The sequence below is a fragment of the Phlebotomus papatasi genome, chromosome 2 (assembly GCF_024763615.1).
Source record: "Phlebotomus papatasi isolate M1 chromosome 2, Ppap_2.1, whole genome shotgun sequence".
Lineage (NCBI taxonomy): Eukaryota > Metazoa > Arthropoda > Insecta > Diptera > Psychodidae > Phlebotomus > Phlebotomus papatasi.
In genome coordinates this window covers 15,276,259-15,301,156 of record NC_077223.1, presented here as the reverse complement: position 1 = coordinate 15,301,156, position 24,898 = coordinate 15,276,259, and the positions used below count along the sequence as shown (strand labels likewise).

General features: G+C 32.3%; 4 protein-coding genes across 13 annotated transcripts; 2 read left to right on the top strand and 2 right to left on the bottom strand.

Annotated features, from left to right (window-relative positions):
- Positions 1 to 1,112: 1,112 nt before the first annotated feature.
- On the bottom strand, positions 1,113 to 3,919 carry LOC129802749 (uncharacterized). The gene is made up of 3 exons (XM_055848805.1): positions 2,905 to 3,919; positions 2,684 to 2,848; positions 1,113 to 2,625 (listed from the first exon to the last, which is right to left on the bottom strand). The coding sequence occupies exons 1-3, from the start codon at positions 3,799 to 3,801 to the stop codon at positions 2,275 to 2,277; spliced, it is 1,413 nt and encodes a 470-aa protein (XP_055704780.1). The 5' UTR covers positions 3,802 to 3,919; the 3' UTR covers positions 1,113 to 2,274.
- Positions 3,920 to 5,288: 1,369 nt separating this feature from the next.
- Positions 5,289 to 7,024, top strand: LOC129802746 (uncharacterized). The gene is made up of 3 exons (XM_055848793.1): positions 5,289 to 6,211; positions 6,461 to 6,619; positions 6,685 to 7,024. The coding sequence occupies exons 1-3, from the start codon at positions 5,414 to 5,416 to the stop codon at positions 6,943 to 6,945; spliced, it is 1,218 nt and encodes a 405-aa protein (XP_055704768.1). The 5' UTR covers positions 5,289 to 5,413; the 3' UTR covers positions 6,946 to 7,024.
- Positions 7,025 to 8,730: 1,706 nt separating this feature from the next.
- LOC129802747 (uncharacterized) lies at positions 8,731 to 12,986 on the bottom strand. Of its 10 annotated transcripts, none has more exons than XM_055848797.1 (6): positions 12,642 to 12,986; positions 12,412 to 12,578; positions 12,128 to 12,334; positions 11,363 to 12,049; positions 9,211 to 9,366; positions 8,731 to 9,142 (listed from the first exon to the last, which is right to left on the bottom strand). In XM_055848797.1, exons 3-6 carry the CDS (start codon positions 12,269 to 12,271, stop codon positions 8,924 to 8,926), a joined length of 1,206 nt encoding a protein of 401 aa, XP_055704772.1. In that variant the 5' UTR covers positions 12,272 to 12,334; positions 12,412 to 12,578; positions 12,642 to 12,986; the 3' UTR covers positions 8,731 to 8,923. The 10 variants fall into 10 exon arrangements, with proteins under 10 accessions (XP_055704772.1, XP_055704773.1, XP_055704778.1 ...); XM_055848798.1 differs by having other exon boundaries at positions 12,128 to 12,344; positions 12,642 to 12,968; XM_055848803.1 differs by having other exon boundaries at positions 12,128 to 12,344; positions 12,493 to 12,578; positions 12,642 to 12,968.
- Positions 12,987 to 16,418: 3,432 nt separating this feature from the next.
- Positions 16,419 to 22,013, top strand: LOC129802745 (arylsulfatase B-like). Its single transcript, XM_055848792.1, has 3 exons — positions 16,419 to 16,746; positions 20,311 to 21,117; positions 21,188 to 22,013. The coding sequence occupies exons 1-3, from the start codon at positions 16,567 to 16,569 to the stop codon at positions 21,908 to 21,910; spliced, it is 1,710 nt and encodes a 569-aa protein (XP_055704767.1). The 5' UTR covers positions 16,419 to 16,566; the 3' UTR covers positions 21,911 to 22,013.
- Positions 22,014 to 24,898: the final 2,885 nt, after the last annotated feature.

The window sequence follows — 24,898 nt, the reverse complement described above, 5'->3', positions numbered from 1 at the left end:
GTCGAAGCCTCCTCACAATGGTTTACATACCTTGCATAGCTTTTCTGAGGAATCTTTTTCTATCCATGCGCTGAACATGTCCATACCATCGAAGTTGTGATTTCTCAACTCGAAGAAGCAACTCCTCGACTCTTAATCCTTCACGAACGGCTACGTTCCTCACTCGATCTCGACAAGTGATTTCCTTAACCGCCCAGAGGTACCTCATCTCGGCAGCTTGTACTCGCGATCTTATGCTTTCGGTCATTACCCAAATCTAATGACCATAGGTGAGAATAGGAATGAACACAGCTTTGAAAACCGATAACTTAGCCGAACGGCTAAGCTCCGCTTTCCTTACCCACGCTTCCGCCAAGCTCCCTCATTACTGCAGAAGCTTGACTAATTCGCGACGATAGTTCGATGTGAAACCTACTATCATTCGTGAATAATACCCCGAGATACTTGAACTTCTTCACCTGTATCAATGAGACTCCTCTAACATTTAGATTGCATTTTACAGGTCGTCAAGAAATCACCATTACTTCCGATTTACGCTGGTTCACCTTCATACCTGTTTACAAATCGGTCAAGTGTGCCCAAAAGCTCTTCTTCGGAAAATCCAAAAAGAACCAAATCATCTGCAAAAAGGAGATGGTTCACCCTGAAATCCCCAATATGAATTGCTTTAAGCCCCCGAATGCGTTTCATAATCTTGTCCATCAACTATAACCTAAATAATTTCATGCTTTAAAACCCTTTTCGAAGACTATGACTCAACCTATAAAATCGTTTTAAAGTTAAATTAGACTTAAAGATTTAAATCACTCTAGAAGAGAAGACAAACTCTCTTCTAGAAGATACTAACCTCATTAAAAAATTTAATATTTCAATACATCAACAATATGAGGACTAAAATATTTAATAACTTTTGAATAGGAGTACCTAATGTCTTCTACACACTAGAGAAATTTATGTCCATATTGAAGAGTTTTTCCTCCATTAGCGTAGGGTATTTGCTTCAATATGGACATAAGTTTCTGTAGTGTGTAGACGCTATAAGGCAAGTCAATAATTTCAAAATACGTTATCTAATAAATCAAAAGAATAAAGATAAATGAAAACATTATACATGAATTGTTAACCAATTTATTCTTGGTGTAGTCAATAATTAATATTTTTGTATATCACTATAAAGCTGATTAGGGGAAGTGCTTCTAATTTTGGACAGTCTGCATATAAGCATCGATATCCTAAGTTTGAAGTGCCATATTTTCAATACTAATTGACTTTTCTTGTTACTCTCTTTTCAGAAGGATTGTTTAGAAACTTGGCAAGCTATTTATCATCTCATTTTTACTAAAATTAGTTTTAATACGTTTAAAAATGAATTGATATGTAGAGGTGAATTTGACTCTTATTTTGGACAACTTGGTTATTAATTTTTACAACTTGTCTGTAAATTTGGACAGATAATCCGCCTCAACAGGATGCCCATTGTTCTTCATTTTATGAACCAATCTTACCAAGTCCTCTTCCTGGTCATGTAAGGGAAACGTGGAATGTCACAAAAAGCCCAGAAACTTTCCATATCATTCATTAAAGTGAGTTGACTTCGGTACTCCAAGTACGTGCGGATTCGCTCATTCCCTGACCTTTCCGGGAGCCTTTCAAGGCATTTCTCACTGCATCTCTTTCGTAGAGATGATGCTCCTTCATTTCTCCAGGCATTTGTCCAACCTAGCCATCACAAAAGCTAAAACTTCACGAAATTTCGTGAGAAAAACACCTGTCCAAAATAAGAATCATCACCTCACTGGTGAATGTCTTAAAAAATTTCCCATTTTTCACACGAAAAATATAATTCACAAGGCAAATCTCACTTCAGGTCAAATGTACAAATCATCAGTAACGTGAATCAACACAATATTCAATGAATATTCAATAATATCACTCAAAAACAGCGAACAAACTTTGTTAGTACTTCACCAAAACTAAATAAGACTGAAGTAAGCCACGAAGTTCTGTCATATTTCTCGTAAGCAATTGCTCACACTGAATTTTCAACAAAGCAATTTCAACTCAAATCATATTCAAATTTTAACGTATTTAGTGTTAAAATCTTCCAAAAAGAACAAATATTTAGATAGAATTCATTATTCATCAAATATTGGAATAAAAATCCATCATTTTAATCAATTTATTTTTAGTGTCCAATGTTATCCTCAAAGTGTCCAAAATAAGAAACTGGACAAAATTAGAAGCATTTCCCCTACTCGTTTTTTTCTTTAAATTTTACTTTTCAATCTCCAGATAAATCCAGTGTCCCACATTGCAAATATAATCCCCAAGTCTTATTAATTTATCGCCTAATATTGCTCCTTTAGCCTTCGTAAATTCAGCTGCATTTAAAGCTGCAGCACTGAAGCGTTCTGAGGTTCTGTACCAATTGTCTCTGAAGTTTGCTTTATCCACATAATTCATTGATTTGATAACAGTGAAGAGCAAGAGACAGAAAAAGATCATTCCAACAACACATCCAAGAATTAAGTACGCTACATAGAGCGGTATTATGATAATGATGCTGTTACGTCCTGAAATTTTAATGTCATCTAAAATCACGTCCTCTTTTTCATACTCAATTATCTGGAAAAGAGTTCAGAATCACTATATACATCTTATTTATGATTTGTAATAAACTTACCGTCGCAGATTTCCGCAAAGTAGTGTGATCTGTGAAGTTGCCCATGTTGGCTAAATGGACATTAAATGTAGCATTAATTTGTGTGTCGTACCTTCGTATAAGAACTTTGCCTTTTGCTGAAGCACAACTGTGCGGGGGTATAGTCGTGCCTAAGTCAACTTTTATCTGAAATTAATTTTGAAATTATTTTTTGGTTCATTTGCAAATTTCAAATATTTTACCTGAATATTTGAAGTATATGGAAGATTGTCTATGCAGGATCTGCTTATCGGAATTTTTCTAGGTGCATAATTATTATCCTTATCCAATATTTCAAACAATCCTGGCAGATTTACATCATTAAAGCGGTTAAATCCATCGTCGCTTTCAAGTTCAGAATATAGACAAGGAAATAATTTGTAGGACTCGAAATCAAAATCTATGATTTTCTTGTAGTTGATAGTTATTGTGAATTTTTCTTCGGTATCGGCATCGTTGCACATTGTATACTGACCTAGGTTTTTCTCGAATACAGGATAGACATTAAGTCGATCACCTTTCTTATAGGAGATCTTTGTCATTTTATAGAATATTGGTTGACGAACAAAATACATGTATCTTGTAATGTTTGTAGTTTCGGGCATGTACGTTTCGGAGAATGCTTTAAAGTTCACAACATCCCTATCGTATTGACTATAGCACATTACTCCTGGTACTCGAACCTGCTCTCCATTTCGATCTTCAATTTGCAGACCCGCATAGCATCGATTTGTATATTGAAAACGATAAAATAGATCCGATGTACTCTCAGGGACCAAGTACAATAAGCCATCTAAACTGTTAAAGGAACTTTGGCAATTGCGTGTAGGTAATCCAAAAGAAGATACAGAATTAACATCGAATTGATCCAAAAATGCTAATTTGTAGCGATACTGGGATTGTTCGTAGTCCATTTCTGTTGGTTGAGCATGGCAGAAATCTTTTAAGTACTCAATTTCTTCACTTGTAGCCTGCCTGGCCACATTTCTGCAATCTCTGAGGTTTTGATTAATTGTTTGGTCACCACAGCAAAGGCAAACTTCATTTCCTCGTGAAATTGTTGCAAGTGAAAGAAATATTATAATCAGTTTGAAAAACATTGTATCACTTCTATCATAACTTGCACAAATGCTTGTATTTTTGTGATCGACGACTTGGGAATGACTAACGCTAATAAATGAGAAGATAAAAGCGCTCAACAGCGTTCCTGGAAGTGATAAGCAATAAGTCAAAAAGATATGGACAAGTTGGACAAGCTAGACTTTACAATAACAATTTCACAATAGTATATTGGTACAACAAAATTATAAAAACAAACTCCTTGTACTAATATTATAAGTTATATTGAAGGTTATTATAATTTTATAGATCTTATTATAAATTGTCAAATAGGTTACCAATTAGATCTTGATAAGAGTTTGTTAAAAAATTGACGCTCTTTATAAAATATGAGAAAATTACAATTTTTTTTTAAATAGGGTAAGTGTACCAAATTCCGGGCAACTTGCAATTTCGGCCACCTTTTTTGTTCCTCGAATGTCCATGAGCTTTTAGATTTTACGTACTCTAGAGATTATACAATGCAAAAGAATAACAAAAAATGTAGATTCGACAAATTGGATTTTGGATTGGAAGATATTGGAAGAATTCCCGAAGGGCAAGGAACTATGAGAATGAAGGTGGCCGAAATAGGGCACCAAAGCTATGTCTATATTTTTATTCATTTTAAAATGTTTTAAGAATGATTTTAGAGTAAATAAAGACAGTAAACACTTTAGAAGGTTCCAAGCAACACTCTTTCAGAAGAAAGAATAAAGAAAATCAATTTGCATTTAAAATATTACATTTCAAGTTAAGACTTTGACGCTTGCATGCAACTATGCCGAAATTTGGCACACTTACCCTTATCCTTATACTTTTAGTAATCCTTTCTTTTAGATTACAAACTATAAAATAAAATAATAAGGAAATTTTTTTATATTAGAACTTCTTTACGGATTTTGGTATTTTGACCTTTAAATGACCTTCATCGAGAATTTCAAGTTTAGATTATTGTTTCTTAACTCCTTATCAGTATACGTATCTTTAAGGATATATGTGACTTTTTATATTCTAGTTCATATTCCATTGGTTTAAGATTCTAGATAAAAGTTAGGGGAAACAGGGGCACCACCAAACACGGGGTAGCACTAAACACTGCGATTTTTTTTATCGGATATTCGACTTGAGAAGACAATAGTTATAGAAATTTATTGGCATTATAGGGATGCTTGTTAACTTAAGAAATGGTCGAGATAGTCCAAGTAGTTTAGAAATAAAAATTAGTGTATGGTGCTACCCCGTGTTTGGTGGTGCCCCACTTTCCCCTATAATATATTTTTTTTAAATTGATAACAAAATTCAGGATCCGCTTTAAAAGTGGAAAATCGTTAACCTTATCTAATTCTTAGCCATAAGACTTCACTGAGTCTTTGTGATAAATTTATTTTTCAAATCCAGCTTTCAACTTTACTGATCACTTTCCAGGAATATCGGCGAAAACAATATAGAAACCCCCTTTTGATAAAGTGTATCTAAAACTGATAAGATTTCAACTGATTGAACAAAGTGAAAAATACATTTCGCAAAGTTAGACGTATTTGTGAAATACGTCCAACAAAAGTATTTCTATATTGCTCATTTTCATCTGTTACAAAGTGACAAGAAGTGAAAATGTTACTTTACACTTTTCTGTTTATTTCAATTTTGATCCCTGCTTTTACAGCAGAAAGAGTGGAAATTTGCGTATGCTGTGATGAGGAAATTGGTCAATCCATCTCCGATAAATGTGATATAGCTGCAAAAAGTATCAATGAGGAAGAACAAAAAGTACTCCAAGAACTTTGTGAAGAACGCAAAAGTATGATATCTATTTACGATACATATCAGCAAAACCAAAGTCCTTCTGATCTCAACTACTTGATTTTGAAGGATACAAAAATTGATTCTGTGGAGTATCCTAGTGAGGATTGCGAAAAGATATTTAACAATTTAAAAAGTGATCTTTTCTGGGTATCTGGAGATAGATACATAAATTCCTTACAGATTAGGGATATAATATCTCGCAAACAGATCTCTTCTAATCATTCAGATTCATCAATTTATGAATTACTTAAGTTCTATGGGTATGGGTATGAAAACATCCCTTTAAGTTCCAATCCAAAATTGAGGAATATCAATGGAACCTACGAGTATCTCATGAAAATTACACCACAACTGCAGACGATTCATGATATTGAGTATTTTAAGGAGAAGAAAGTCTTGTCTGCAGAACTAGTAACATTAGGTTACATTACTGTTGGTGACAGTGAGTTAAAAGATCACAATCATACTCACTACGTAAAAGTACCAAAGAGAACTCGTTACAATTTCGATGGGTACGTCTTAGAAAATTCCGAATTGAAGATCCTTGACGAAAACAATACTTTTGCAATGAAATCTGATGGAACAATTGAAGAAATAGTGATCAAGGCAAGTAAAATTGGATACAACTAAAAATTAAAGAAAAAATAAAAAAAAAAGATGAGGCAGTTTTATACAGATAAACCTTTTTCACAAATCTTTTTAGTAAAGAATAAGGGTTTTATTTAATAATTTAACATTATATTATTTGCTTCACTTAATTTAATATCTATTTCTATAAAATATGTAGGAGTTTCCAAAAATATGCATACATTATTTACCAAATCCATTTTTATAAACACACCTTTTGATTTTCAGAAGTTAGACGTTAACACATATTTTATGCCAGGATGGTACCTAACCGAAAAAGTCTTGGGGCGATGGGTGAATACAGAAAAACAATTCACTGCAAAGATTATAAAAGAATTTCTGAAAAACAATAATCAGTTAACAATGGAAGAAATTATAACTGGAACGGTAGTCTAACTTAAAACTACAATTTACTTTTTTTTTATACTAAATTCAAGTAATGTGAATTTCAGAGAATTGAGTCGGTTATTGAAGTTCTAGACTTAGGGGAGAATGCTGTATACAACGAGGATTACTGGTACAGACCGTTTGGGCAATTAACCCTGAGTGTGAGTGATAGAGCAATGGCTGGTATGCTCTTTACTCTTGCGGGTGTTTTGATCTTGGGAGTGATATTCTTCCTGCTGAAGAAATGCTGTTCCTGCTGCTTTAGAACTCCAGTTGAGCCTGGATATCAGAGACTTGATGAAACGATTACAGCTGCATCCACATAAATTCTACACATATTTATGTTGAATATCCTTTGTAGAATTTACTAATAAAATCACACACTTTCGTCTTCAATAAAATAAATTGTATCTTTTATTATTTTGATGACATTCTTAAATCAAAAACAGTAAATTTTCCTTCTTATATCCAACGCACAATAACTTTTGTTTAGTAAACATGTTTTTGACATTTCAATGTGAGAGAGTGAGATCTAGATCTAGTCATCTCGCTCATTCTCAAGGGAAATTTGGAAAACATGTTTACAAATAAAAGTTATTGTGCGCTAGTCATTATGTCTAGCGCACAATAACTTTTGTTTGTAAACATGTTTTGAAAATTGTCTGTGAGAGTGAGCGAGATGACTAGATCTAGATCTCGCTCACTCTCATTCAAATGTAAAAAACATGTTTACTAAACAAAAGTTATTGTGTGTTAGGCATTATCCTTATGACCAGCGCACAATAACTTTTGTTTATAAACATGTTTTCCAAACTTTCTATGAGAATAAGTGAGATGATAAGATCTAGATCTCACTCACACTCATGGAAATGTCAAGAACATGTCTACAAAATAAAAGTTATTGTGCTTTGGTAATTATTCACAAAAAAAATTGCAAAATATTTCGTAAATATTTGTGAATGCCTAATGAAAATTTACAAAATTCTCCTAAATTGGATACCTCACTAATAAATTCTTGAGAAATGTATACTATGCACATTATTTGTAAATAATCCTGTACAACCCCAAATATTTCATAATATTTTGCCAATTGTTCGTAATGTATTGCCAGAAAAACAAAGAAGTACGAACTAGTAACAAAATTTAAAGAAAAATTTTCTTATTCACAAACTATGTTTGTGGAAAAATACAAACATTTACAAACTTACTATACCATTCACGGGAATTTTGTAAGTTCCCAATGTGAATCTAAAACATTTACGAAATATTTTACATTATATTTTTTCTATTTTTTCATAAGCTCATCTCAGAATTTTTACTTTTTAAAGATTTGACAGCTCTTCATGACTATTATTGTGAATTTACAAAAAAAAATTAACGAGGTTTAGATTTTCTTTTTAACTGTGTAGCGGTCGCGATTTTTTAACCTGAAGTATATAATATTTAACACTTCCAATATTAAAATATTTATTGAACACAAGTTAATTTAATTAAATTAAATTGTTAAATTGATTTAATAAAGTAGCCAAAAATTTTAATCATTAGCTCATGATTTTTGGAATCAGTCGTATTTTTGTAAATTTCAGTATTAGGTTAGTGAATTCAACGTTATTTTAAAATATTTAAAATATATTTAATAAGAAATTACAGTAGACTCTCTCAAATTCGGGCATATGGGACCGAAATGTCAGCCGAATTACACAGAAATTCGGGCGATAAACTTTTTGAAATGCAACGATTTTTTATTCATGTGCATATATAAATATTGAGTTTATACATTCATATATAACATAAATTGCATGAAAATCCGTCAATAATGCAAAATCACATCAAAACTAAGACAAACCATGGCAAATTTGAGCATATTTGATTTATTTGATAATCATAATCAAACTTGAAAAATGACAACAAACCTTTTTCAAATGTAACCGCTGCCCGAATTAAAAAGTAGCACGATCTTAAAAGAGTCGAATTAGCGAGAGTCTACTGTATACGGTTTTAATATTGGTATCTTTTACGAAATTTACGATGGTTTTATAGTATTTTAGAAAAGTAGAAATCCAAAATATAGAACAAAAAAAGCATACAAAAAAAAATAATAAAATGTCAAATAAATCATAACTTTTTTATTAAAAAAAACTTTTTCAATACAATTGTTTATCGATATTTGGTTTTGTTTAATTTTGCTTAATTTTTGTGAAATTCAATTTTAAAAGTTTACACTTAATCGACCTAATCAGTTTATTTTTGTAATTTTCAAATGTAATTCCAATAATGGAGTGTATTTAAAAATTAAGCTTTCCTCTAAGAGTCTGCTGCAAGAGACTGATAGGGAACTACAGCAGGTGTCCTGAATCGCTTAATGGCTAGCCTGACGATGAAAACCAATAATCCTGCCAAGAGAACTACGCCCAAGCACAGCAGTGCTACGTAGATTGTTGTATAGTTAACCACAAGAACTTCTGAGGCGTGATGCATTTGGACATCTTCCAAGTGAAAATCAGTTACATAGAACTCTTTTTTCTGAAAATTTAACATAAGAAACCTTTATATTGCGATGATTTTCTTATAAACCTTGCTGTTGAACTTACCATTCCTTTAACTTCTGAGATAGGTTCGTCGCTTTCGCTTTCTGAAAAATGATCACGATTAGTAGCCAAGATGTTAGATTCTACGTAGACCGCTTTTCCAACGATGCGAGCAGTAATAGCAGAGTACGCAGGAATTGAGATATTAAAAGCGACATTCTGTGAAATCAAAAAAAAATAATGTGAGATTTCTAAACTTCTGAAGACGCAAGTTCCGTACTATATGGCATTTATATTTTGATAATTATACCTATACTCTGGGTTCTAGGTTAAAGAAATCTAGTAATACGAAACTTCCATAATCAAAAGCTTCAGAACCTTCCAGTTTCTTTAAAAATAGCGTTGAAATAAAATATTTTGATAAAAAAATAATATCGAAAGATCGTAAATATCAAAAAATTATCACCGAACAAGACCCCTAAACCTATCATAAAAACGCTTCAGTATAAAGATGTTTATTATTGTGGAAAAATTCTGAATATTTTTGAAAACAGTCCAATATTTTTTGACGTATGAAAACGTGGTCAAGATCAGTTTTCAAACGCACTAGCTTTCATATGCGAATATACAGTAGAGTCTCGCTATAGTCCATATTTGGTTCCAGATTTGACACTTGGGTCGCACTAGTCCATGTCATTTTTTAATATTATCAACGACTTTTGGTATTGAAATTGCTCGACAGCTTCCACTTTCTTTACGATTGTGGTACTTGTGCTCGCTCTCTTCATTATGGATCACAATTATCACAACTACTCAATAAAGTTTGTCAAAAATATTAAAATAATTATCACAACATTGCATGTCGCGTACTAAAAAACATAACCTCAGTGATTTGAAATCAACGGTAGATAAATTGTGGACTATAGAGCGATGGCCTATAGCGGGACTTTACTGTAGCATTTTTTGCATTCCTCAGATTAGATCTTAAAAAGTCAGCTACCTTATTGAATATCATTTTTTGTCCGAAAGAAAACTACCTGCCCTTGATAGTCAACAGAATAGAATTTTTGCTTTAAGGACTCTACACACTGGGATCAATTCTCGTCAAAAAATGCAAATTTGACAGAATTTTAACGTTTTCACCTACAGAACAGCAGGCAATATTCTTTAAAAAAAACTATTTTTGACGAAAATTGCTCCCAATGTGTAGATGGCTTTAGAAAAAAAGAAATCTTGCAATATTTGAATGCTGGCGCGTTTAGAAGCTACTCATCTTCCCTTATTGTTTATACAATTTTCGTTCATCATCATAATTAACATAAAATAATTTATTATAATGGTTGTATCAATAAGGATGATAATAACAAGGCTTTCCATCAGCTTACAGTTTTCAAAGTGGATAATGCATTTTCAATCGTATCTCTCCTTATGTTTCCAATGAGCAATAGGGTAAGTGTGCCAAATTCCGGCCGGCATGCAATTCCGACCACTTTTTTGTTTCTCGAATGTCGATGAATTTTAGTTTTTGCGTACTTCAGAGATCATACAATGCAAAAACATAACAAAAATGTCGTTTCGACACACGATATAATGTGAAAAAGACACTACTGGGAAAATTCAATGGGAGAATAAAGGTGGACGAAATAGGCCACCAAAGCAGTGTCTACATTTTTATTTATTTTAAAATTGAATAAGAATGATTTGAGTGAAAATGAAGTTGATAAACTGCGTATAAACTCCCAAGCAACACTCCTTAAAAAGAAGGAATAAAAAAGTCAATTTGTATTAAAAATATTACATTTCAAACTTTAGACTTTGGCGCTTGCACGCAACTATGACGAAATTTGGCACAGTTACCCTAAAACATTATTAGTTTGATACGAAAATTGTTTTCACTAGTAGAATTAAGTAATAGTCTAGGACTGTATCTACTGGTCTATGATTTAAATAGAAATGAATTGCATAGAGCAAAAGTGATCTATTTTACGAGAGAAATTCATATGTAATAGGTTCTCTATGCATTGAGAGCTTCATTTTCTCTTTAATTGCGCACCTCTTTTTGAACAACAGATAAAATTTTCATTAGCCCTCTTTATCTGGAAAGCTAAGTACAAGTTCTTTGTTGACTCAATTCGATAACGTACAATTTTAACACACGCAGTACAAATGAAAGGCAAAGCATAGAATTCTAAATGCTATCAATATTTGTACTAACCTTGCTAACTGATTCAAATTCATTGAATGCTCTGTTGGTTCGTTTGATATAGTTATCCTCGTCATTTATTTCAATTAGTACCAGATAGATCGATTCGTGCTCTTTAAAGTTGTAGGCAACACTGTATTTCGAATCCAGAAAGACCTCAACCACCTGTTCGTACTCAGAAGGATTGTAGTAGGAGAAGTAGCTTAGGTATTTTTTAGGTTCCAAGATAGTTTCAACGCTAGATTCCACGTTAGTCACGTTGAATACTTGTTTAATGGGTGGTCTGAATACCAGAAAATCAAAGGATAGAGGTTCTTTTGGCTGGTTCAGATAATCACTTCGATGGCTTGGTGTAAAAGTGATATTCTGGCCAATTTTCTTTTCTAGGATACCAATAGACGTGTTATTCCTATCGGTGTCATCTCTAGAATACTCGCGTGCCATAACTTTGTAACTTCTAACATTGACTTCGGATTTGGGAGCCCAGAAAAAATAAGCAGCTTGAGATTTAATTCCCTCTTCACAGTCTTGGAAATTGAAATCAATGTTGAATTTGTACTGATTATTCATCATTAATTGGAAATGAGGAAGTCCACCACTGTATCTATTCCAAGAATCTTTTTGAGTTTTACTTATTGACTTCCGAGGTTGAAAAGGAAAAATCCCTCGTGCTAGCTTGCATATAATTGTAAGTATTTCCTAGTTGAAAACGTTCAAAACCAATTAGATTTTCACAAAATGTCCATGGGAAATCTAGCACATTTTTTTTGAACTCACCAAGTCATTCTGCGACAAATTTTCTCCTGAATGGAGACACCGATCACTCGCTTCATTGTCCGAGGTTTTTAAATCTAGGCAGGTTTCTTTTGCTGATAAACAGCCCACAAAAAGGATAACACTTAAAATTATAACTTTCATCATGAAGTCTTTCGTAATTCACTTGCTCAATATTGTATGGTTCTCCAAAGACTGCCCTGTGATTCACTGAAAAACTCTCACATAGAATGTTATCAAGCAAGCATTCAAGTGATAAGATAACAAAATTGTGAAGTCTATTTCACCTATTCGCTATTGCAAAATCAATATCAGGATGTTATGCATAGAATAAATGTAAGAGATATTATTAATTTGAGGTACTCAACATTTAGGCTGACGTCAGGTACGTCAATTAGAAGATGTATTGATCATAATGCTTGCAATACAATAGACCAGAGAGATCGAGGTTTATCTGTATAAATTAGAAGAACTCTCAGTGATGCAGAATATCTTTTCACATCAGTCCAATGCTCACCTGAAATCATACCAATAAAGTCTTCAAATAGGCTTAAAAGAGCAAAACCCTGATTTTAGAAATTCCCAACAATTCAATTGACTCAGCTAGAATCAGCTATCAATTCTCCTTCAGACTCGGACAGGTCAAATCATCCGATTTTCCTAAATCCTATCCTCCTTTTATTGCTGATACACCTTCTGCTTCACTTTAGGATCACTTAATCTAACTTCTAATACTTTTTTTGAATTAAAATTAACTAAATTTTGTGTCTTACACAGAAAGTTCGATTTTATTTGACACTTTCATTGTTCTGCTGACAAGATTACGTAGCGACTGAATTTGCTTAAACAGTATATTCTTTATTAGTCAATTAGTATGCTTCAATGACAAAAATGCATCTTGCACGTTTCCCATTGATTCTTAATAAAACGTGAAACTTGAAACATTAGTGAAACATTCATTAGACAGTGAATTTTATAAACGATTGATGGTTTTAAGAGTTCAGTTTTTATTTTTATTTAGTTTGTTATATTCTACTTTAACATGTTAATATTTTTGCATTCCGCACTGGGGCGGGGGTAAACAATGTAATAAAGTTGGTTCAATATATTTTAGAAATATAAATAAAATTAGCGAAATCTTTAGAAGAACCCTACGGAAGGGGCACATAAAAAACTAGTCTATTTCATCTCTGTTTGTAAAATTAACACACTAAAAATAGAGCGCAATACCATCTTCCTTCTATTAAAAAAAATCTTAACCTGCAGGGATTGATAAAAATTTAAAATGCACTCCTGGTAAAAATCATTACATATTATAGTAAGATGCAGTAACCGAACCGTTTTCGATAGAGTGCTACTTAAACGCTTGTTTTTAGACTGATGAAATTCCTTTTTACTTCTTCTAAATCCATAAAATTATTTACTGTTTCAATCAGAAACATAATATTAAAAAATTTATCAAAAATATTAAAGAAAATTTCTAAAATAAAGTTAATACTGAAATAAGTTAGCGCTCACTAAGTGGATCGCTTGTTCGCTAATTGGCTCAAATGGTCTCTTAATTGGATCACTCACTCGACAATTCTAAAAAAAAAAACAGTGCTCAACAATGCGATTCCCGGATATTTTCGTCAAATATTTACGGTTGATAAATATTTGTTTAACCAAACATGCAGTTTTCCAATTGTGAATTAAAGTGTTATTTTCATTTTAACAAAGTTATTGATACAAATATGATAATAAATGAAACGATAACGCAATAAGAGGAAAATTTTGTCTTTCTTACTTCATACAGCATAAACCATAAAAAACTATTTCCTCAATAGCTCACTCTACAGGATAAACGGTCTCAAATTTTAGTATGATAGCTGAATCTTTGAGTTCTCGAACAAAAAAATGGTTGACTTTACCAATCCCCCTGATTCGAATTATATGGGATCAAAAAAAATCTTAAAATAGCCATAACTCCCATTCTTATTGCCAGAATTTTATGATATTCTGCGATATGGAATGGTCTTATTAAACACTACCATTATTCATAACATCAAGTTGTACGACCACAATTGAGTACGCTAAAATCAGAAAATCCAGTTTCGAAAATTCCAAGTAAAATATTTCGAAAACAAAGACAATGGATTTTGATGAAATTTGGTATGTTTCTACAAAAGGTCGAGATGTTTCCAAGGATAGGCCAAATCCCTATCCCTTTCAATTGTGTTCTACTTATTATTAAGATTTATTCGTGCTATAAGGTAAAGTGCCCTCGAGTCGACCGGTTCCTCGACTCGATCGGTGGTCAATATTTGAATGTTTTAATGCTGAATTTCTATAAAATTGTCACTGATTCGTATTTGTTTATGGAATAATTGACCTATTAATGTTAGATAATACGCCAAATAATAGTGCAAATATTAATAAATTGAATAAATAACTCTACCGGTCGAATTAAGGAACCGGTCGACTTGAGGGCATTTTACCTTATTACAATGTTAAAGCTTACACTAACGGCCAAAACATTAAATACACCCTTCGTAAGTTTAAATACACGTGATTTGGACCGGGAAAACGCTGTAATATCCAGTTCTATTGACTGAAATGGTTTCATATATAAACCTAAGAACAGTTTTAAACAAGATTTGAGAAAATATATGAGCTACAAAATTTATAATTTGAGGATCAGTCAAAAATTAGCTTTTTGGAAAAAAATGCAAAAGTAGCCCCACATTCTAAAAGTGATCTAATCTTCTAATAATCATTTAATATAAGCTAAATACTATTAGTAAATATTATTAAGAGTCAGAAAAACTGAAAATAATACCGAGGGAATATTTTTGGTATGGATTGTGGTCGGTTTCCGGTGTGATGTGTTCTGAAAGGGATTTCTTCTTTAAATATTGAAATTTTCAGCCCAAATTCTACTTTTTCATATATTTTTTATTATTTTTCAAATTACTATTTATTATTGTTGCAATTTCATTTCTTTTACTTCATTATTTTATTTAAAAAACATGAATAAAATCATCAAATTCAGTTTTCCTCGAAGAATTTTCCTCTAAGTTCTAATCTTGGTGGAAACACTTCAGGATGTGTGGGAAAAGTTCCTTCAGACATTTTGTAGAAATTGGTCAACAGGATGTCTCGAATATGTGAGGCGCTTACCAAAGCTAAAGGAAAATTCTTCGAGGAAAACTGAATTTGATGATTTTATTCATGTTTTTTAAATAAAATAATGAAGTAAAAGAAATGAATTTGCAACAATAATAAATAGTAATTTGAAAAATAATAAAAAAATATATGAAAAAGTAGAATTTGGGCTGAAAATTTCAATATTCAAAGAAGAAACCCCTTTCAGAACACATCACACCGGAAACCGACCACAATCCATACCAAAAATTTTCCCTCGGTATTATTTTCAGTTTTTCTGACTCTTAATAATATTTACTAATAGTATTTAGCTTATATTAAATGATTATTAAAAGATTAGATCAGTTTTAGAATGTGGAGCTACATTTGCATTTTTTTCCAAAAAGCTAATTTTTGACTGATCCTCAAATTACAAATTTTGTAGCTCATATATTTTCTCAAATCTTGTTTAAAACTGTTCTTAGGTTTATATATGAAACCATTTCAGTCAATAGAACTGGATATTACAGCGTTTTCCCGGTCCAAATCACGTGTATTTAAGCTTACGAAGGGTGTATTTAATTTTTTGGCCGTTAGTGTATATCCGTGGGCATTATTCCTTAAATCTAGATTATTGAACGAAAATTACCATATACTTTACTTGTCCTTTCCGTAGTATTTCTTCCAAGATGTGATCTAAATAAGTAGAACAGTACTTGAAATTTCTAATAATATAAAAGCACTATATAAAAAATCTTCTTTATGAGCATTTTATAAATGCATTGAAGAAAAATTATGTAAAAAACTCGTATTGTCTTTTCAGATATATGTATGTTAATAAATTTTCATATATCAAATAAAAATGAACTCTCTGGTAAACATTGTTAAGATAAGAAACTCAGTTAAATATTGAGATTGCCGATAAGCTTGTTTCAGTTTATGAAATTTGTGATTCTTTCACTGAACTACCATTGTCATTAATATATGTTTTATATCTTATTCGACATTTAAATCTCAAAAGAACAGTTTTCAAGCAATTGCAACCTGTTGTTAGCTCCATCTGTGAAAAATCCTTGAAAATATATAAATAAATGTTGTTATCAAGAAGAGAAGGAATACTATATTGCTTCCTCCACCACATGGTTCGAGCAATATGAAGCATAAAAAGTCTGACAAGATTTGACGATTGTAAGAAGCTCCTCATACTCGTTAAGGGTTCTTATTTTTTTTTTACTTCGATGTTACTCAGTCATTTTTATCAATTTTCCTCGTGTATATCATTAAATTGTGAGGATTGTGATTGAATTAAACAGTGCAAAATGCGTCTTTCAGATGAAAAGTTGTCGCGAAAAATAATAATGAGAATTATTTTAATTGCTGGTGTTATACTTTTCGCTATCGTACTGTGCTTACTAATAGTAATGTCAATTATAATGCATGAAGAAGAATCAATTATACTACAAAAACCAAATATTGTGGTCATTTTGTCGGATGATCTAGTAAGTGTAATTTAATTTCATAATGATGCGTAAAAAACTTTTAAAAAAGCAGAACATAATAGAGGTTCTAGGTTCTTAGTGTTATGTCTAAAGTGACTTCAAGTTCATTGTGCAAAATAAAAAAAAATCCCTGATAAGCGTTTATAACACCTGGAATTCTTAATAACAATCAGTGTTTGTGAGATGAATTTGGGAAGTAAAGAATCAAGTTGAAAACGTTATTTGCATTTTTTTTATTATCATGCCTATTGATTCTGGGACGCAGGAGAACCAAATTTTCCCAATCTAAAATTCTAAGATTCAATTATTGTAAGAAGATATCGATTTCATCCCATCGATGACCCTTCCTATAATGACATTATTTCGAGACGAATTTATCGTATTGGATTGGTGAAAAATTTACTACATTAACGGTTTATTGTGAACTCCATTCATACTAGGTGTATACTCTTTTCCTCTGTAGACCCAGACTCTATATACCCTTGGATTGTGAAAAACTTGAGATAAAACTCTGTTTTCTAGGTTACCCAGATGCTCTCTTCTTTTGCAGATAAAGACTTTACAGTTTCTTAGATGTCTGAGTATCTGATCCTTTGAATGTCAGATACAATAAAATGCAGTGGGTTATCAACGTGTTTGATTGGTCAGGGGGTGATTAATTTCTTTGCTCAAGACTCACTCAAGCAAGCAGTAATCTAAATCGTCTTTGTAATCTTATGGCCTCTACACTCTAAAATATATGTCTGACCCTCTTTAATAGTTTTTCCTATACGCAAGATTAGACTATTTGCTTTAATATGGACGTACATTTCTGTAGTCTGTAGAGAGCATTAGTGTCGATACAAGTACCAAAAATTGCACTAATCGCCAATCTTTATCTAAAGATCGACAATTCTTTTACCGATTTTACATTTTGATTTAACGGTTTTACAAAAAACTCATTACTCACCTCTTGTCTGAGAGAACTTGTAATAGGTTAGGATGGGTCCCGGTCAAAATCTTGGAAACCGAAATCCCGAACGCCAAAATCCCAAATTCTTAAAAGTGTCATAACTCATAATTACTCCCACGATTGCACCATCGCTTGCTGAAGGCAAAGAGATATTTTCTATGACTTAGGAAATTATTCTACACAATATCCGCCATTTTCATCCTTTTTCGGATTTTGAATATTCGGGATTTTGGCTTTCGGGATTTGGCCCTTTCAGGATTTTGGCGTTCGGGATTTTAGCTTAGTAGTATCCGTTTAGTAGTATCCGGTCAGGATACTAATAATGTGCCAATAATTATTATTTATTTTATTTAATTATTATTGAAAATTAGAGTTTTATAAAACCAAAAAATTAATGGCCTAAACTTAAACCACATTTTTTCGAAAGTCTGACTGACCCAATTCTGACCCAAGAAGCAATTTTTTCTTAATATAGTCTTATAGAATTCCTTAAGTAAGGCACTATAGAACCTAAAATCTTTTTATTTGCTTATAACGCTATTGGTTCCGGCACAGATATTACTATAAGTAAAGTGGCGCACTCTTAAAGATCTTAAGAGCTTCTATAGGTATTTCAACAGAAAATTTTCACTTTAAGTCTTTTAAAAGTGCATTAAAAGACTTAATTAATACTTGGTTCTATAAGACAGCTATTTTGCTTCTTGGGAGGAGATTAAAATTAGTACAAATCACTTGAATTCACAAGAATTAATTTTTCGTGGGTTTTTTTCGCGTGTTTTTTTGGATGAGTACCATAACCAAAAATGATTAGGTAATCTATCTGAAATTAAAATTGGTCAAGAGGAGTGAATTTTAGATTATTTTAACACAAGTAATAAGCTTACGGAAAAATAAAAAGAAATATTCAAGAAAATTAAATCAATAATAGGTATTTTACCAATTCATTTTCGATTAAAATCCATAAAGCCGGATTTGAGATTTGAAGACCTTTCTAAAACTTCCAAATTTGACAATATTGCTTGAGAAATAAGTTTGTATAAGTGGTTTAACCCGGACGTTAAAAAAAATCAAAATAGTAACATGTTTAAATCATAGAGATGTATATGGACGAGAAGTTTTCCTAAATTAACTACCTATTCCCCAAGATGTTTCAAGTATAAGGTGGGCCAAATCGAACTGCCAGTGACGAAGATACTTTACTCGACTGGTACAGTGTTGATAACTCAAATTTGTGAAACATTTGTAATAGAAAAATAGGAATCGAATAATTTTGCAAAGATTAACTAATTCTACTCATAAATGAAAATATATTTATTGTTCCTCGGCTAATAAATTTAAAATAAGTATAATATGATAAATTTTCATTAAAAAAGCACTTTTTTTTATCAATACGACCACATTGGGTATGGTATTAAAATTGTCTAGGTTCTACACAGAAAAAAATATTTCGTAAAAATGTTCGTAAATGTTTGTGAATTCTTATGGGGGAGTTACAAAATGCTCGTGAATCGTATAACCCACAAACAAGTTCGTAAAAGTTTGCACTTTTTTCACAAACATTGTTCGTAACATGATCATTTGACGAACATTTTTTGTACTTTTACAAACATTTGTTCGTAAATGTTCGTAAACACACAAAAAAAATGTTCGAAAAATTTTGTCATTTGTTCGTAAATGTTTGTTGTCCTGTCGAACATTTTACGTCACATTTTACATTTTACGAACATTTTACGTCAAAAAGTTTGTCGCCCGAATTTCTGTCTAATTCGGCTGACATTTCGGTCCCATATGCCCGAATTTGAGAGAGTCTACTGTACAGTCGAGTTCCTCAAATTTGAACTCCTCAAATTTGAACGACGGTTGAATTCAAAGTGCAAAATTTGAGGTTACGTGAAGAAAGTTTTGTGTGGAGTCTGAATCAGAACAATTTTTCTCTAGTGTTTCCTCAATATTATCGTATTATATTATCATCCGTAAAAAATTCCATTTATTTCACAATAAATTACATTAATATATTCCCCTAAAGGTTTTTTCTTAATTTAGGGAAAGTGCATTTCACATGAATTCCGTTACGTTTTTGAAAATATTGTTCAAATATGAGGAGTGGGAAATGCCATCTATACCCGCCAAATGTTCAAATTTGAGGAACTCTACTGTACGTCAGTGGTCAAAACGCTACTATAACAAACTTATTTTGACGTTAATTCGGTTTCAACAGTTTTTGCACACCTCTAATCTACGTCATCATCAGTCCGATCTGGCCCACCTTATTACTTTGTTATTTGTTTTTATTCATCTTGCCTATTCCCAATAATGTTTCAAAAATTAAAGATATCTTTCGTACCATTTTAGAATTAACAGCAGTTAATAGCAGCATCTGTTTAAATAAAATAGAAAGTGTTTTACTTATAGGGGGGAGTTAGGTATCTTTGAATATGGCGCAGCTATGAAATTGGAATTTTTCACTAATTTTTAAATAAAATTGAGCTTTATCATGATATAATTTAGCTGTACTTATAAATTACATAGGGGAAAAAATCCAATAACAAATCAGCTCCACATTCAAAGGTTCCCCATTTCCCCCTACTTATACAAACTTTAATCCTTTAAAGGGTTCTCATGATCTAAGCTTAAGAGGCAATAATCAAATACTAACGCCGAACATCGACGCCCTAGGCTATCAGGGAATTATCTTACGACATCATTATACATCTGCAATGTGTACACCTTCAAGAGCTGCCTTTTTAACTGGAAAATATCCTATTCATACCGGAATGCAACATTCTGTAATACTACAGAGTGAACCCAGAGGTCTTCCTCTGAATGAGAAAATCCTCCCTGAATACCTCAAAGAAGCTGGGTACAAGACACATATTGTAGGAAAGTGGCATTTGGGATTCGCAAGGAAATCTTTTATCCCAACACATAGGGGCTTTGACTCTCATGTGGGCTACTTAGGATGTTACCTTGATTACTTTGATTGCACCTACATGACCGATTTCAGACCCATTGCACCTGGTTTCGATTTCCGGCACAATGAAAGTCTGTACAGAGACAGAGTTGGAGAGTACTTACCAGACGTTTTAACTGACGAAGCGTCAAAAATTATCTTGAATCATAATTCAACAGAAGGACCTATGTTTCTTATGATGTCTCAAATAGCTCCTCATGCAGCAACTCCAAGGGAACCATTTCAAACAATTCCAGAAGATTTTGAGATGATGGGACATATACAGAATCCAAAGAGGAGATCATATGCTGCAATGGTCAGAGCACTAGACCGATCGGTTGGACAGATTGTAAAGGCTCTTGAGAAAAAAGATATTTTAGAAAATACTATCATCCTGTTTTTCTCGGACAATGGAGGTCCTACTATTGGAATACATCACACTACCGCATCTAACTACCCACTTAAAGGGGTAAGAGACTGAGGATATCAATCTGGTTTACAGTACCTATAATAATAATTTATATTAATTTATATTATAGCAAAAAGATAGTCCATGGGAAGGTGGACTTCGAGGGACAGCTCTCATTTGGAGTCATTTATTGCGACAACGACACTACGTTTCTGACCATTTAACCCATATTACTGATTGGTTACCAACATTTGCTCATTTGGCTGGAGTTATGCATAGTAAATCAGAAAAGCTCGATGGCCACAACATTTGGCCTACCCTTTCCAATAACAAATCTGCAACGCGAACAGAAATCTTGCACAACATTGATCCTATTATTGGATACTCCTCATACTACCGAGATGGATGGAAATACGTAAATGGAACAACTTCAAATGGAATATACGATACTTGGCTGGGGGATATGCCTCAAGAAAACAGTCCTGAAAGCCTGAACTACTCACAGCTAGTAATGAACAGCGACGTTTGGTTAGCCCTAAACCCATTTTCACTCAAAGTTTTAAAGACTACCGATCTGGAAGCATTGAGAAGTCAGACTGAAATCAACTGCGGCCAAAGAATTCTGAATTCTACTAACTGTTATCCACTGAAGGCTCCTTGCCTATTCCATTTAAAAGAAGATCCTTGCGAAATGAGTAACGTAGCACATTTAGAACCCAATACGATGAAAGATATGGAGAAAAGACTTAATGAACTCCAGGATAGTGCTGTTACACCAGGAAATGTTCCAGTTGACTTAAATGCTGATCCAGCTTTAAATGATTTCCTATGGACTTGGTGGCTAGACAAATAGTCATGAAAATGCTTAATTTATGTAAAAATATGTCTTTAAATGTTATTAAAACAATTAAAGCAGTAAGACAGGTAAAATAAAGTTGTTAATAAAATTCTAAAAACATGTTGAATGTTGAATATCATCAATTTAAAGACCTTTCGAATCACCCCCTATCAACATCGTTATTTTAGGAAATTCTCTACAGACATAGAGAATTCAAAAACGGTTGCGAGGAGAACTACACGCGAACTACTAACCTTTCGAATATACCCAATATACCCAATTTTGATTAAGTAAATGGAATTTCTTAAAAAAGTTATCTATATACCATATTTTTCAAAATTCTTAAAAATTACACATTAAAAACCACTGAATGGAATAACTCAAGGTCTGGAGTAGGGGGAGGTGGGGCTACTTTGAGCTGTGGGGCTAGATTGTTATACGAATTTTTCGCCTATTTATAAATGAAGCTGATCCTTACGATTATATTATTTAGATCCACAATTATTTTGTCTATCTAAATTGCATTATGTTAAAACCCAGCTTTCATTAGAAATATACGAAAAAATCGTATAACAATGTAGCCCCACAGCTGAAAGTAGCCCCACCTCCCCCTATGTAGTTATTACAAAACTTATAACGAAATTCATATTCTAGGACTAGAACTTGGCATAGTTCACAATTGCCGTGCCATTAAGCTACATGATTCAACCAGTAATGGACTAAGGTAAATGTCCTAATTCAAAACCATTTCCAGATGCCTTAACTTTGACAGAAGATTTAACACATTAAGGGAGACTGGGGCAAAATTTGTCAAAACGAAAATTTCAATATTCACTATTTTCTAAAATAAAAGAGACTGAGGCTTGAAATTTTTATTATAGATAGCTTTCATGAACCTTCTTAAATTTACAAAGTTTCAAGGGATTCGAGGAAGGATTATGTAAAATAAAAAATAATGAAATTTTTAGCCCTGTTTTTGGAATATTTGGCTTACAGAAAATATCAACACTGATTAGCTCAATTTAAGCACATTTCTCGTTAAGATAGAGAAAAATTATCTTCGACAAAGTTGTAGAGGAATAAATTTCCTATAAAAATATGGCTATTTGTTATTTTTAACGTTTGCGAGAGTAAAACGTCACAAATTATCCGAAGACTGACAAAATTTGCCCCAGCAATTTTGAGAATCTCCACAAAATTGACTTTTAGAAAATGATTCGAAAATCACATTTCTTTCAAGATAGAGGAACATAGTCTTCTGCAATGTTGTAGAGCAGTAAATTTCCTATAAGAATATGCTCATTATAAAACGTTTAAGTTTTCTCAGAGGTCGCGAAAGAATTAAATATGCGTTTTGACAAGTTTCTAATTTTTCAATTTTTTTCTGATTTTTCTGATTTTTCTAATTTCAGTTCAATTTTTTTCTGAAGAGAATTACACAAATTTGCTCCTTGAATCGTTCTAGAATGTTACTGTTTAGTGAAAATTCTTTAGATATAATTTGAAAACTTCTTGAATACAAGAAAAAAACACAAGTGCAAAATGCTTCTATTGGAAGCAAATTAATCCAAATGGAGACAAGGGAAGTTTTCTAAATGGAGACAAACAGTATAACTAAAACTAAAACCGCATCGAAAGGCTTCCAAAACCTTGTTGAGTTGCTCCTGAGTGCAGGATTTGTACTTATTCCTGGTCTTTTCTCCTTTCCCATCTAAAACAATAAGAAAATCTCTCTAAAAAAAATCATATCATATCATATTTTTGTTCACAAAATAGGTAATTATTTCATTTGAAAACTTCACGTACCGTTAACAATAAAGTTTAGCACTTAATTTAACTAAAATTAGTAAGAAATGTGACATAAATATTAAACAAAAGGAATAAACAACAACATTTCAATTATCAAAGATTATCGAGAATTGCACCTGCTGTTACTTCTTTGGACTCCAAAAATGTCAGTCATATAATAATGCATTACCTCTTCCTCATCATGGTGAAAATTATATAAGACGCATAGATATACCTTAATTTATTGACTTGCAATTGTTTGTGCTGCCCTAACACCTGTTATGGCATTTTCTGCAGAATTCAATCATTGTTGCTAAGATAATCACTGTTGGTTAATTAAGAAACTCTTAATGGTGGAACTCAGAAGTACTTTCACCGCATTCAGTCAAATTCACATCATATACCGGAATATATTTGCAAACTATAGAGACTCTGCTAAAAGGTTATTTCCGTGAATAAGGTTTTGTAAAAACCTCGTAAAGAGGACTAAAATTTATAAACTTTTATTTAGAATTAGTAAACATTTTCCATTACGATTGCTATCGTAGAAGCATTAGGTGAATTGAGTAGATTACCGTGATCTTGAAATTTCTATAGAAACAAGGCTGTATTGCACATAAATGTCAATTATATTTAAGTTTTTTGCCCTTCTTCACAATTTACAGACACATAATAAGTTTTTAAGAAAATTAGAAATAATTAAATTACTTTTGTGAATATTGCAGTTTATATGAACAAAGGTTTATTTAATTATTTATTTATACACTTTTACTAACATTTTGAGCTTATTTTTTTCGACTTGCTCATACTGATTCACCTCTTTCTATCCATCTAATGACAATAGTTAACAAGAATGCATTTAATACTAACCCGTCAAATCATTGCTCTACCTGCCGATTATACTCGGAGGTTTTTTGAATTGTAACGGTATATTCTAGTACATTCAGAGAAAATCTGTAGATTTTCGGCAGAAATTCTGCCGAAAATCCGCAGATTCTCGGCAGAATTTCTGCATAGGAAATCTGCATAGTCTCCATTGTCTCAACAAAAATATTGCTGATTTATGAAGAAACTGTAGAAGTTATAAAGAAAATGGTAAGTTCTGCTTAACAAACATTTCCGATTAAACATTTTAGGTGAGTAAAAAGATTCAAGCAAAAATACCAATTTCTCAAAAATCGCCCATGGAATGATACAAAAACGCGAAATTTAAGT